The sequence below is a fragment of the Embiotoca jacksoni genome, unplaced genomic scaffold (assembly GCF_022577435.1).
Source record: "Embiotoca jacksoni isolate LCO1_2020_lvr unplaced genomic scaffold, fEmbJac1.0.p SCAF_19, whole genome shotgun sequence".
Lineage (NCBI taxonomy): Eukaryota > Metazoa > Chordata > Actinopteri > Embiotocidae > Embiotoca > Embiotoca jacksoni.
The window spans coordinates 3,854,506-3,869,165 of NW_027185329.1; the positions used below are offsets into that span (position 1 = coordinate 3,854,506).

At 41.2% G+C, this 14,660-nt stretch overlaps 3 protein-coding genes across 3 annotated transcripts; 1 reads left to right on the forward strand and 2 right to left on the reverse strand.

The window, feature by feature from the left end:
• Positions 1-4,707: 4,707 nt before the first annotated feature.
• On the reverse strand, positions 4,708-9,006 carry ncbp2 (nuclear cap binding protein subunit 2). Its single transcript, XM_069153057.1, has 5 exons — positions 8,849-9,006; positions 8,619-8,705; positions 7,776-7,870; positions 7,530-7,668; positions 4,708-5,167 (listed from the first exon to the last, which is right to left on the reverse strand). Exons 1-5 carry the CDS (start codon positions 8,921-8,923, stop codon positions 5,069-5,071), a joined length of 495 nt encoding a protein of 164 aa, XP_069009158.1. The 5' UTR covers positions 8,924-9,006; the 3' UTR covers positions 4,708-5,068.
• Positions 9,007-9,805: 799 nt separating this feature from the next.
• fkbp2 (FKBP prolyl isomerase 2) lies at positions 9,806-12,027 on the reverse strand. Its single transcript, XM_069153058.1, has 2 exons — positions 11,407-12,027; positions 9,806-10,254 (listed from the first exon to the last, which is right to left on the reverse strand). The coding sequence occupies exon 1, from the start codon at positions 11,869-11,871 to the stop codon at positions 11,452-11,454; it is 420 nt and encodes a 139-aa protein (XP_069009159.1). The 5' UTR covers positions 11,872-12,027; the 3' UTR covers positions 9,806-10,254; positions 11,407-11,451.
• Positions 12,028-12,773: 746 nt separating this feature from the next.
• On the forward strand, positions 12,774-14,047 carry LOC138200310 (protein NCBP2AS2-like). Its single transcript, XM_069152877.1, has 2 exons — positions 12,774-12,857; positions 13,020-14,047. The coding sequence occupies exons 1-2, from the start codon at positions 12,816-12,818 to the stop codon at positions 13,350-13,352; spliced, it is 375 nt and encodes a 124-aa protein (XP_069008978.1). The 5' UTR covers positions 12,774-12,815; the 3' UTR covers positions 13,353-14,047.
• Positions 14,048-14,660: the final 613 nt, after the last annotated feature.

A 14,660-nucleotide genomic window follows, 5' to 3' on the forward strand; every position in this document is an offset into this window, starting at 1 on the left:
ACACAGAGCACCTACCTGTCAAATCGTTTTCAGTGATTCCTCTTCAGCCTTATCACACAACACTGCTCAGTCTGAGCCACGACCGACACTAATGCTCACATTCAGGCTGAATGTAAAGCATGTAACCTGATAAAGCACCTCATTTCCCACAAATAGTTCCTCTATGGCCACAAAAATGTCAAGCTACCATGTGCTAATTTAGCTTCTTTATGGGCGCGCTGCAGCTCTTCACTGCAGATGTGTTTCCAAACGAGCCATAGAGCAGTGGATTACTTTGGTTGTAATGAGATCCCCCTCAATAACAGGAAATCTGCATGTTTAGTCGCTGGACTGTGTATGCCTGCAGCTGATATTCTCCCGAAGCAAATACAATGTGGAGGAGGTTAATGTTTCTCCTTAAACTGTGGAATAGTGAGGCAAGCATTTAAGAGTAGCTCATAACTTAAATGTAATCTACATTTGATTCAACCTGGATATGTCTCCACACTTTAATTTCTCTCTTTTCCTGGTAGAAATGCCATTCCACAGTTACAAGCTGAGTTCAGTCATCTCTCTCTGCAGCACTTCTCACCTGATTTACATACTTGAGCAAAAGGCTTTCAATACTGCCCTCCTTCCTGCTAATTTATATCCCCCCCCCAACGGCTAATTATGAATTCAATATTCTTTTCTAATTGTGGAATTAATTTATTAGCTGACTTGGTTGGGAAACGTCTCGCACAATCACCGTATTGTCTCCTTCCCGGGTGAGACACTTAAGACACAAGCAGGTGGGTGTTCATGAGGGGAAGTATAACTAAAGACAGCGCACAACAATGGAAGCAATATTTTTAAAGAATGAATAGCAAAGCATCCTCTCTAATTTTGTGTCGTGGTATTTGGAAAAACTGATTTATCAACTGAAGGATTGAATGTCAAAAGAAGAAAAATCACTAAATAGGCAATCACAAGCAGTCCTGAGGACACATTAACATCACATCCAGCTCTTCTGTCCTAAAACCGCCGGCATATGATGCTACAAATAGTAAATAACAGCCTCCTTCATTCTCTGAGGACCCCGGGTGGCTTTAGGGATTTGCTCTTTTTCATCTTCATGAGCATTAGTGAGGTGGAGCATAAATATTGGCTCACAGCCAGCCGTCTAGTTCATCCCGAAGATGTCGGATCGGGCTGAGGTCAGGGCTCGGTACGGGTCAAGATCTCCTACACAAAACTCCCCCCCCAAAAAAAGTGCACCGGGGAATTGTCACCCTCAAGATTTTCCTTCGATAAAACACAGGGGTCAAATTTGGCTTAAAAAAAAAGGTACATGAAAGTATGTGGACAGGACTGAGAGAAGACTGAACGTTTTGACATGAGCTCACGATGGTGTGTTAGTCTTCTTATCCACGAGGCTCCCTTCATCGCGAATTAATAACCACGTCATCTCCCACTCCAAAGTCTGGCGTTACTCTACATTGTAATGGTGGATCATTATCCAATTGCATTCATCTGTAACCAACCAACGACAGCCCATCTTAGTAATGCATTTCTCAGAGACAAAGCAGGGGATTTTGATGTATTTCTTCCCATATTTCCAAACAGCTCTCTCATTAGCATAATGTCTCATTAATTCTGGGTCTGGCCTCGGCGCCGTCTAATTCTCACTTGACCCCGTTTGAACTTGACTTTTTGAACTTGACCGATAACAGTTTAATGTCGTAAATCTGCGAGAGCCGTATCATCTGGGGCACATTTGGCCCCTCAATGAGCTTTACCTCTTTTACCGCAGAAGCATGGAAAATGGATAAATCCCCAGGCTCGCACGGAAAGGCAAACACACATCATTTGAATGCATAGAGCACTTGTGGATCATGAACAGGCTCTCTATGGGATCGAGGACAGAATGAAATCCTTCTCCAATCCAGTCAGCAGCTGAGACCAGAACTCCTTCAACTTTAAGACCCACCTGCAGTGTAATAAAACTGAGAATAGAGGATGCAGATGAGCAACGGAGGCGAGCAGCGGTCCGATTTCATCTTTAAATCTCTGCATCCTGTATGTTCTTGACAGGAGGGGTTCACCAGCTTTTTAGTCATCACGGACTCTCTTTGTGCTTAAAATACATTCATTTCAATCGATTTTGAGAGTGTGCAGGTGTTTTAAACATTTGGGCTGGTTGTGTCAACCTTTTACCAGCACAACGGACACGTGGAGCGCCAGAAGCTGCTCAACCTTTCACTCGTTCATTTGTCCTCAACTTTTAGTTAAAACATTTCAGCCGTTTAACTGAATTACTTAAAGATGTCTTTTAGCTTATTTATGTCACCTATCTGTTACTTTGAGCTACTGTAGCTATTCAAACTGTTGACACATTACGTTGATCTGCTTATTTCAACCGTTTATCTGTTTCCGTTCATCGTTTCAACTATTTATACATTACTTTAGCTAATTATTTCAACTATTGATTTGATCTATCTGTCACTTTTAGTTAGTTATTCAAACTGTTAATCTATTTTGATTATATATACATTTCACCTCAATACTATTGGTAGTTATTTCATGCATTTATCAAATGCTGTTGACTAATTATTTCAACTCTTTAATTCCAGCTGTTTATCCATTGCTTTAACTATTAGCCTACATTTAATCATTTCAACAGTTTTTTTCACTTCAACTTTTTATGTGGTAATTTAAGGTAACCGGCTCAAATATTTAAGTAATTAGGTTTCAGTTAATCATTTCAACAGTCTATTTTTTTGCTTTGAGCAAATAGTTTAAAGCTTTTTATTTGATCTGTTAATCGGATAGCGTACTTTTAACTAACTTGTTTGACTAATCATTCCTTACCTCACACAAATTATTCACCTATCAATTCATCTGTTTATTCACTTCTTTAACTGGCGGTGTAAACCAGCTCTTACTTTTCGCGAACTATTTTGACTTCTCTGCTCATTTGTTAGACCGAGGGCTTACAAACCTGAAGCTGGAAACCTTTGTTGTACTGATGATCAATATTAAAACTTTTTTTTTTTTTTTTTTTTTAATAAATAAATATTTGTTTTAATTAGTTGAGATGCTTTTCAATCTTTTCATGCGTTTTGGAAATTGTGAACAGAGTACCTCCGGTTTGGAATCACTACTGAGCTGAGAGGGCTTGTTGGTTGAAAGGAATAATTGCTTCAAGCACTTGGTTCAAATCCTGGCTGACTCCTTTCTCTTAAACAAGGCTTCAAAAGGACGTAGATGCCTTGTTGTCATCAGAAAGGGAACGCTGCTCTCTAATGGACAGGGTATTTACTGGTGATCCGCTGTCTCTCTGCCCAATTATTCAAAGGAACTCCATTTCCTCTTCTGCCATCTTGTGGCATTTTCAATATCTGCTTCAGAGGATGTGACTAAGAATACCGTTTATCAGCTGATGCCAGGGAATAGTCGCGAGGACGAAATGCAATACGCATCTGAACTCAAGCCAGTTTCGCTGTTTTTCTGCTTTGCTCCTCACGTCACTTCCACGTCTCATTTAGAGATAAAAGACCAGCTCACGGCTTGTAAACAGCCAACATACCTCGTTCTTTATTACAGGCAGAATGGGGATTGTGTAAGAACACAGCACTGACCTACAGCTGAGCAGGAAGATCAACAGCAAACGCTATGAAGAGCGAGGAAACCACACCTGAGGAAAAACAGGAGCGCTGACCTCACTGAACCTTGATCCTAAAGCTTCCAAAAGGAAACGCATATATCGATAAAAACCAACAGCTCCATCTACCTATAGGAGATCACATTACCCGGAGGAGACCGTGATAGAAAAGGAAGCTGACAATTTCTATTTCTTGTTTTCATTAAGAGATTTTTGCTTGTTTCGTCAATTTCCATATTTAAGGTGTAGGGTGACGGTGAGGCTTTTCACTTTTTCACATACCTTTTGACGATCGGCGATGCTCACGGGCGACTTTTGGAAGGCTCACTGAGCTTTTGTGGCATTAACATGCAGCTTCTTGGGCTTTGACCTTAAACACAAACATGTAGAGTTTACAAAAGGTGTTTAAAACCAGCAAACAATCAGCATCAGTCGATGGCAGCTCTGGAGATCTTACCTTACAGCGACAATAAATTCAAGCGTCCAAGTTGGCTTTATTGGTCGCATCATCGGCTTCACAGGAAAAATGACCGTTTACAGAGAAAGCAGTTATCGTCATGGAACAAACATAACTGCATACGCCTCTGCATGAAGGCACCGTTTTTAGCTTTGGAATTTTTGTCACTTTATTCGTTCACGACAACAAACAGAGACCGAAAGTCCTACTGAAAAACTCAAGGACTAGCCGGAACATTCACTTAGAAGACGTCACAAGAAAGAACCCATCATATCAAGTGTTTATCCCCTCAGTCCTCCACATCTGTGCCAAGGGGATTGTTGTGTCTTCATCCGTCCGTGCTTACTCGGCATCTGTCGGACGTGTTACTATTTGTAAATATATTCACACCAAGATCTGAGAGTGTCGAGTTCGCAGTTTGTTTCCACTGCCCACGTATGGCAAAGGAAACTATCTCTTCATGCAGGTTTAAGCTCCTATATTACACACTATTCTTGCAACACATTATATACAGTATTAAAAAAAAAAAAAAAGTATTGCTGCAGTTTTCTTTCTTGATTGCCGAGTTCGTAGATCGCCAAAAAAACCTTCCGATTCTGTGGTTAAGTAAAGCAAATTTCACGTGTAAAATTGTCCAAAAAACACTTTATTTAAAAAAAGTAAACACAATTTGGAAACCAAAGTTCTATTACTTCAGCACATAACTCGAGCCTGAAACGGAAACTCAAGAAGATCGTTTTCAATATTTGATCGGAGTCTTTCCAGCCTGAAGGAAAATGTATATTTCTATCCACAGGACAATGAAAACGTGAGCAGTTATTAGACAGTAAGTTCGGCCTGCGTTACCACGTAGACAGACAGCAGGGTGTCATGGAGGCCATGATAAAAGTCAGAAGATCTGTTGTGGCATTGTCGAAGAATGAATCCAGTCCGGGACTGAGGGTGGGGCTCTGTGTGGTCCAGGCAGACCGCTGCGGTGGGGTTCACTTTTAAAAACTATTGCGTGCCTCTGTGGGTCGATGCTGCTGAGCCAGTTTACCGTAGCCGCCTCTGGCTGGGTCGTAGTCCTGCCTGTACTCATCTCTCACCTGCACAACAGAAACACAGCCGGAGGGCACCGGGAGATGATTACAAAATATTACACACAGATGTACACCATGAGGAGAGGGGGGGGAGAGAATAACAAATAAAAACCCATTTAGCTGTTATTTACATTTTATCTTTTGTGTAGCACGTTGAGTAGCAGCTTTTATACAAAAGGTGCTGCATAAATAAAATCTAATCAAAATCAAAAAGAATAACCGATTATCCATTTTTAGAAAATAAGCTGTCGTGTACGAGTATCGTAAAACTAACTTTAACTGTGTGACAAACAAGATGACAAAATTAAAGAGTACGACTATATCAAGAATATGAATATATGGGAGGACGTCAAGCAACTTCCCCGCTGAGGGGGAGAGACGCTGTCCAACCATCGGAGAAGCACTTCAGACCGCTCCGGCATCTTAAGGGAACATTGGCACTTAGATCTTATTATTATGTCCACCGTAAATTCAGATTAAGCATATCCGTGAGTTAACACACCTTTCATCATTTTAGTGGAGGGTTCTTATTCTAATGTTACAGACCGCAGGGTGTTTGTTTTGTTTGTGTTGTTTTTAAAGCAATGATCCAGCCCTCCGTCCAGTATCTACGTTTCCATGTTTACAATCCAAGAAAGCATCGACAAAATTAAACTTGATTCTGCATCTTGTGTTTGTTAGAAGCATAATATACACTTTTATTATTCTAATGTATTACCACAGCAATGCGGTCTTTTCAAAGGCCATGGATAATCGTGCATAATGTATTTTGTAAGTTCTAAATATCATACTGCTGTATTAAAATGTCGTGATGTCGTTTATTGATTTGTTTGAATGCCATTTCAGCGCGTGTCATTTTTCAAATGTCAAAGTGCCGTGTTTAATGTTGTTTTACAAAATTCTGCCGTGCAGAAAACCCTGAACTTTTTCACCATGAAGAAAAGACAAGAGGCGGTAGAAAGGAGACCCTGAACCTAATGATGACACAACAATTAATGTACGAGGCTCTAAACTTAACCGTTGACAGTTAAAACTACAACAAAGAACAAATGGACCTGGTTTTGGTGAAGATCTTAAGACTCCTGCTGGCTTCGAGCTTCACTTTCAAACGCATTCATGTAGCTTCATTACGAGTTTAACTGAACTGATGTGGATTTGAAAACCACACGTGAGCATTTTTTTGAAATTCAGCTGCTGACATGGTGCGAACTAAACTCAATTTCACAGTGTGAAGATATGTCCGGCCAGAGTCCGCGGGGAATCGTTAGCCGTCGTTCCTGCCTACCAGGTAAACCCCTCGGGTTCTTTTTGACCAATCAGCATGAGCCGAAAACCGGCCGATACTTTGCCACTGTTGCAACGACCTGCGGTCCTTGTGCACCAAACAGCTTTTATCTGATTACGGGACTTTTTTTTTTTTTTTTAATCATTTAAATGAATACCAGGCACCTTGACGAGGTGCTGAGCTCAGACATTCAGCGATTTAACGCTGCGCCCCTTCGCTGTCACCAGCTATCCAATCACAGCGAAGGAGGGGCGGGGAGAGAAAAAAAAAAAAAAAAAAAACGTAAGTTAACCGCCGACACTTGTCGCTAAACGGTCCTCCCGTCGGAGCGGCCGTGCGAACGCTAATACGAGCCGATTTACGAGACTGTTATCACAGCGAAGGAAACCGAAGCTGCGAGCGACCGTCAGCGCAGCCGGGCTACTACCGACGCGCAATCTGTCGAAGGAGTGTCACAACCGCGCCCGGTGGTACCGGACTGAAATTCAACGTGTGAGACTGGATGCAGCGCGGCCATGTTTGCAGCCGGCTGGGCACGGACCTCGAGTTTAGTTCAAACCTACCGGAGAAGCCTTTAAGCAATCGTCATTACCCACCGCATGACGCATGTTGTCAACCGAAACTCACCGAATTTTATACATAAAAAATAAATCTATAAATATAAATATATATATTTTTTTTGTTTTTTTGTGCTGTATATAAAATGAACAGGTTACCAATCTCGAGCAAAGCTCAAGTATCTGCGAATTCATTTTCATGTACACAATAAAATGCAAAGAAGCCGGTGGCTTAATTCAAAGTTAGGATTGAAGCTAAAATATTATTGCATACCCTGGATATTTATTTATATATAAATATATATAAATTTATGAGAGCTGCCTCGCTCGAGCACCGCCGCCATTGCTGAAACTACATTTCGAAACGACCGTTTCGACGTCATCACTCTGAGCCACTCGACCGCTGAGTGGCTTTTTGCAGATGTAATCACAGTAAAAACAAACAAACAAACAAACAAACAAACAAAAGCAACACACAAAGCGGTGAGCAAAAGGTGGGCGGAGCCGGGCTGGTCGTAACCCTCACCTGTCCTCCGGACTTGCCCCGGCCGTACTGCCGTCCCTCTTTGAAGCCGGCGTCCCAGTCCGTCCTGATGATGCGGTCGTCCAGCCGCGTGCCGTTAATGAAGCGCATGGCGTTTTCCGCATCTCCCCTCGTGTAGTATCTGCAGAGCAGGAGTCAAGGTGCAACGCGCGCGCCGTCACAGCGACGGAGGTCATTTACCCGTTTTTATTTGTACTTATTGACTTGGTCTGGTACGGAGAAGGATACTCGACGAAGCAGAACCCACAGGCGGTCTTCTTGACTTTGTCCAGGCCGATGATGATGCGCTTGACGTCTCCACTTTTAGCAAACAGCTCGTACACCTGTTCATCAGTTACAAAAAAAACAAACAAAAACAAAACAGAAAAAATAGTTAAAACAACCGTGTAAGATATCATAAGAAACATCAGTTCAGAAATTTGAATACACATTTTTAGAAATTATGTTTATGTATTATATTCCATGAGGAAAAATCAGTGTCCGGCTTTAAATGCATGATTAAAAAAAAAAAGGTAAAACACATCAAAAAAATATGTAAAACTTTGTTAATGTGGATTATTAATGTGGATTATTAATGATGGATTATGAATGTGGATTATGAATGTGGATTATGAATGATGGATTATGAATGTGGACTATGAATGTGGATTATTAATGACGGATTATGAATGTGGATTATTAATGATGGATTATGAATGTGGATTATTAATGACGGATTATGAATGATGAATTATTAATGATGGATTATGAATGTGGATTATTAATGATGGATTATGAATGTGGATTATGAATGTGGATTATTAATGACGGATTATGAATGATGGATTATGAATGATGGATCATTAATGATGGATTATGAATGTGGATTATGAATGATGGATTATGAATGTGGATTATGAATGATGGATTATGAATGATGGATTATGAATGATGGATCATTAATGATGGATTATGAATGTGGATTATTAATGATGGATTATGAATGTGGATTATTAATGTGGATTATGAATGATGGATTATGAATGATGGATTATGAATGATGGATTATGAATGATGGACTCGGGGTCCTACCTGCTCCTCGGTGGTGTAGAAGGAGAGGTTCCCCACGTACAACGTGTTGCTCTGCTTCAGCAGCTTCTCCTGGTCGTATCGGTTCCCCTGATGACACCGTTATTATATATTACACCGATTAAATATAGAAATCATCACAAACGCGAGCAGCGACGCCGACCCGTCAGCCAGCCGTTGACGTTAAACACCGCCGGACGTCCTCGACGTTTATTTTTTTTTTCCTCACTCACCTTAAAATGTTGGTCTCGGTATTGACTCACGTCGATGTAAGAGTCGCTCGTCAACGCGTTTAATTTGGCCGACATCGTGAAGGTTTCTCAGCGAGGGAAGAAGCTCCGCATCGACTCGATCTGTGAGGAGGTGGAGGGGGGGAAAAACAATTACGTCGCTTCCGGTGTAATACGTCCGTTCCTTTAAAAGACTCCGTGCGAAACGACTTGAAATTGCAATCGCGCCCGTCGGGTCCTCGTGACGCACGCGGACTGTTAATTTTAATGATGTTGATTATTTTTAAAACAGGAAGTCGAAACGCAAATTGTGAAATTCTTGACCGATCCCGTTTCAAATTATTTATATTCAATCCGTAATAAAAAAAAAAATAAAAAAAAAGGCAATCCGTCACAATCGGTAAGAAAATAAACACAGAAGCAGCGCATTTGAGTTTTAAACCAAATATATTTATTTCTTTTACACCAGTGCTTGAAAGATTTTATTCATTATGGATTTTTTTTATTTTATTTTTCTCATAGTCACGTGATCATTTCAGCCCCCGGAACGAGATGTGGTGTCACGCTATTGGCTGTTGTCGTTTCACCTTCGCTGGTTCCTGACGGACTTTTACTGCATTATACTCGTGTTTTAATAGTTCATGACATTTTTGTCAGATATTTTTGTATCATATTAAAATATATATATTTAGATAAATCACCAGATTTACCATAAAACTTCAGGACAATCTTGCGGTGATTCTCAAGACTGTTTCAGTCCATAAATCACACTCCTAAGAATACTTAATAGTTTTAACATAGCTCTTTATATATGGTCTTCTAAACAGGATACAAAAAAAACTATTATTCTTATTGCCAATTAAAAAAAAAAGAAAATTAATGTAGTACTTTTGTTCCACAGTCACATGGTCTTCGTTTTGTGTAAAATACTGCGAGAGAAAAAACAAACACTTCAAAGGGTTTCCATAAAGTCCACATTTTATTATCATAATTCAAATATGAAAAGTGAACAAAATCATGAACTCATCTGCCCACGCTTCAGACTACATTTATCAACCTAAATTATTTGATGAAAAACAGTACGGACAGATAGGAATGACCCCGCTTAGAAATCACAGAAAATTCAATAACAAAAATGAGACGTAATGGCAGTACACAACGTTATCGTCGGCCCCCGGGCAAACCCCGGACTGCTAGACTGTCAATTCTCCTTATGTTTATCAGACGTGTACAAACAGATCCTGTATCACAATAACATCAGTCCAATAAATCAGAGCAGAATGAACAAAGCCAGTAAAAAGGAGAACAGCAGCTCAGCCGGAAGATGCCAACTCCACTCTCAGATTTGCAGTGTGATCTTCGCCAGATGTCAAACGTTCTCCACTTTTCACTGCAGCACCTCCTGGAACCTGAAAGAAAATTAAATCAATATTTACATCATAAAAAAAAAAAAACACGTGTAGCTCAGTGTAATGTGTGAGGAAGGTTTGGTTTTAAGGTCATGCCACAGCATCTCAATAGGATTCAGGTCAGGACTTTGACGAGGCCACTCCAAAGTCTTCATTTTGTTTTTCTTCATCCATTCAGAGGTGGACTTGCTGGTGTGTTTTGGATCATCGTCCTGCTGCAGAACCCAAGTCGGCTTCAGCTTGAGGTTACGAACAGATGGCCGGACGTTCTCCTTCAGGATGTTTTGGTAGACGGTAGAATTCATGGTTCCATTTATCACAGCAAGTCTTCCAGGTCCTGAAGCAGCAAAACAGCCCCAGACCATCACACTACCACCACCATATTTTACTGTTGGTGTGATGTTCTTCTTCTGAAATGTGGTGTTACTTTTACGCCAGATGTAACGGGACACACACCTTCCAAAAAGTTAAACTTTTGTCTCGTCAGTCCACAGAGTATTTTCCCAAAAGTCTTGGGGATCATCAAGATGTTTTCTGGCAGAAACGAGACGAGCCTTAATGTTCTTTTTGCCACTCCTGGGAAGGTTCACCGCTGTTCCATGTTTTCTCCATTTGTGGATAATGGCTCTCACTGTGGTTCTCTGGAGTCCCAAAGCTTTAGAACCTTTTCCAGACTGATAAATCTCAATTACTTTTCTCATTTGTTCCTGAATTTCTTTAGATCTCAGCATGATGTCTATCTTTTGAGGGTCTTTTGGTCTGCTTCACTTTGTCATGCAGGTCCTATTTAAGTGATTCCTTGATTGAGATCAGGTGTGGCAGTAATCAGGCCTGGGTGTGGCTGGAGAAATTGAACTCAGGTGGGATAAATCAGTTAAATTATGTTTTAACAGGAGGGGGGCAAACACTTTTTCTCCCTTAATAATAAAAAACCTTCATTTAAAAACTGCATTTTGTGTTTACTTGTGTTATCTTTGACCAATATTTAAATTTGTTTGATGATCTGAAACATTTAAGTGCGACAAACATGCAAAAAATTAAGAAATCAGGAAGGGGGGGGGCAAACCCCCCTTACTACCTCTATATTTTTTTATTTGTCTTTTTTTTTTTTTATTGCTTTGCCTTGTGCCTGTATATGCTGCTGCAACTCACGTTTTCAAAAGCTGCCTTCCTTCCCCTTTCTTCTCCTCCTCGTCGTCAAAGGTCGGATCTCCTCTCGATGGTCAGAAGCTCCACTTCGAAAATGAGCGTCGCTCCTCCGGGGATCTTCGGAGGGGCTCCCCGGTCTCCGTAGCCGAGCTCGGAGGGGATGACGAGCTTCCTCTTCTCGCCCTCGCACATGCCCAGCAGGCCCTGGTCCCAGCCTTTGATCACCTGGCCGGTGCCCAGGGTGAAGGTGAAGGGCCTGTCGCGGGGGACGCTGCTGTCAAACTCGGTGCCGTCCTCCAGCTTGCCCGTGTAGTGCATGCTCAGCACGTCTCCTTTGCGAGACTTGACGGGACAATTGTCCACCCGCTTCTTGATGCCGATCTGCAGCTTCTTCTTCTCGGCTCCGCTCGCCGCCGCCGCCGGGATCAGAGACACCGCGGCCACCGCGAACAGCACGAACACACGCATGGCTGCGGTCCTTGCTCGGTTTCCAGGATCGGAAGTGTTGGAAGTTTGCAGGAGGCCTAAAGTCAACTGTCAGTACTCAAAGAAAAACAATCAGGGCGATTTATAAAGAGCGTGAGCAGGAAATGTGTTTCCGAAAGCGGATATACGTTGCGCAGGATGGTGTCACCAGAAATAACGTCCGGACAACACCCGAAGTTGGTTTCAGATTCGTAGTTTCTGCTTGGCAGATTGTGGAAATTAATATTTCTCAACCTATTTTTATTTTTATAGTTACTCCGCTTAAAAGGGTAAATGTAATGTAGTTTGGCTTTCTTGAAGAAATTGTATTTTCTTGATTCTTGTTGTTCTGGGTTTTGTACCCTCATGGTTGAAATGCACTTATTTTAAGTTGCTTTGGATAAAATGTCAGCTAACTGAAATGTAATGTAAATGGAGAACTACAGATCATAGTGACTTGTCAGGTTTATAAAAATATTTATTGTACCACACCATCTCTACCTGGGGCAGCTTAGATACTGCATACATTTTTCTTCTATAAACTTAATGAACAGTATGAAAATATTGTCAGACTGTAGACAATAAATATGTGGTCTCTCTCTTTTTTTTTTTTTTTAATAAAGTTTCTGTGAATGTACTAGTGGGCTACCTTGCTGTTTTCAGTAGCACTTTTCATTTCAGACTATTTACTCCATTTCAAAAGGAAATATTTGAGGAAAAAAAAAAGGGGTTTTGGGAGATTTAATTCAAATACAAATAAATAAAAAAAAACAGTGACAAACATACATATATTTAATCTTGATTAAAAACTATGTTTACATCACTTTTCCGTTTTGTGAAAAGGAAAACAAATGGTAGTGTCCCAGCTTTCAGTCCAAGTTGAATTTAGCTTTAAGGAGTCCTGAAACAAATGTGAAACCAACTTCAGCCTCCCTCAACAGTCGTGTATGTCATCCGCTGCCACTCAGCGGTCACTTCGTTCTCCTGAAGTAAGTCAACTTTTTATATATATATATATATATATATATATTATTATTAATTTTTTTTTTTTACATGTCACTATAAGAGCTGCCAGTCAGCCTTTTTTTTTAATTTTTATTAATTTTTTTTTATTTCCGGTAAACTAACTTGAACACTGGGTCTCATTTCAGGGCTTGAAACACGGGACAGCTATCAACATGCTCTCTCGCATGTTATTCTCCCTCATCAACAAACTGCACGTCGTGGAGAAGCTGGCCGAGTCCCGTCCCATTCGCAGGGCGGCTCAGATCACGGCCTACGCCATCACCAGGGCTCAGATAGCCGGGCGGGACGCGTCGGAGCGGGTCCTGAAGTCCCGGACGCTGCGGCAGGCCCGGCGGGAGGCCGGCGGAGTCCCCGGCGACATGGGCGAGCTGAGCGGCCGCCTCAAGAGAGTCCGAGACGCGTTTGTGAACGAGGTGAAGGAGGGATGGAAAGACGGCTCCGGGCAGATCAAGAAGTAAAAGATGATGGACAACATTGTGGGTTTTTTTTTTTATTTATTTTTTTAGCCTCACCGGACTGTTTTGAACTGCAGGGGAAGTCACGTGTGAACAATCTGCACCAGTAAATGCACAACAGCAGCAGCGTGATGGTGAACTGTCATCCTCAAAGTGGCTGCAGGTGGTCGTTAATAGATTAATAGAGAGGTCTACACTCACCTGCAAACCTGTAATCAGAGAAATACATTTAAAAAAAAAAAAAAACCCTAGTTACACATTTCTGACAACACATGGACATTTTTTTAAATGTGCCTTTAATCTATCACAAAACCTCCTGTGGAAAAAAAAAACTGGAACTGTCATCATTTTTTTTGAAGAGGTGGGTTTCTGGATAGATTAAGTGCACCTTTTCAAATTAAGCTGGCAAATAAGGGTTATTATTATAATAAAGCCTTTAATAGGAGAACTCGCCTCCTGGATCTGCCTTATATTGGCGACCACTTTGCAGGAATCTGTACAAAGCAAAATACTACTGTTGTATTTTTTTTCCCATTTACCTCCAATGATGTGCAATCATCCACTTATGACACTGATCCTGCCAAAGAGCTTTTGGGCTCCGTACTTGGTTAGAAGTGTACTTATCGAGAGAGATGTGGTCTGTATAAACAATGAATTCACCGGAATAATAAGTGTGTAAATAAAGATTATAATTTAAAGCGGCATTTGTGATTTGCAATTAACGTGTCGATTTTAAGGAGTTATTGTGTTTGCCAGAAAAAATGAAAGCCAATTTATTCGAGTTTAGTTTTATAAAAAAAACAACAACAACACGTCATTTGTGTGTGTCAGAGCAAATCTGACTTCAGGGACCGAGTGCAGAGTAAGACGGGGTGAAGTCCGCAGACGACTGCCTTCGAGTTCTTTGTACATTTGCTTTCACAACGACAGCAGGGCGTTGATAAGAGATGTTGAAGACTTTTAACACCCAATTTGTATATCGATGAGTGGTATTAATGTCAAACACCTGCATCATCTGTACTCGAGTGGCCTGTTTGTCCTGGATCTGTGCGTAATAGTGCGCTGCGGCCTTGACAACAGCTTGACCCAATTACTTTATGATGAATTGATTAGGCTATTATTGTTCAAGCGAGGAATTTCACGTTATACGTTTCGTGCACGGGGGCAATTCAGTGTGCTTGGAAATGGAGACGACGTGTTCGTAGGAGTTGTAGCTCGAGTTAAAGACCTATTACAGAACTGCCACGCGACAAAGATCCTCGTGAAGAGAAACACTTTAAAACGTGCAGAAAACTAACATGAACGACACTT

Bases quoted from the DNA above. Each gene is read 5' to 3' on its own strand.
- LOC138200310 (XM_069152877.1), top strand. From the start codon at position 12,816: ATGTCATCCGCTGCCACTCAGCGGTCACTTCGTTCTCCTGAA. The intron at 12,858-13,019 runs GTAAGTCAACTT...GTCTCATTTCAG, and splicing joins GGTCACTTCGTTCTCCTGAA to GGCTTGAAACACGGGACAGC.
- ncbp2 (XM_069153057.1), bottom strand. From the start codon at position 8,923: ATGTCGGCCAAATTAAACGCGTTGACGAGCGACTCTTACATCGACGTG. The intron at 8,706-8,848 runs GTGAGTGAGGAA...CGGTGTCATCAG, and splicing joins ACCGAGACCAACATTTTAAG to GGGAACCGATACGACCAGGA. The intron at 5,168-7,529 runs GTGAGGGTTACG...TCTGTTGTGCAG, and splicing joins GGGGCAAGTCCGGAGGACAG to GTGAGAGATGAGTACAGGCA.
- fkbp2 (XM_069153058.1), bottom strand. From the start codon at position 11,871: ATGCGTGTGTTCGTGCTGTTCGCGGTGGCCGCGGTGTCTCTGATCCCG.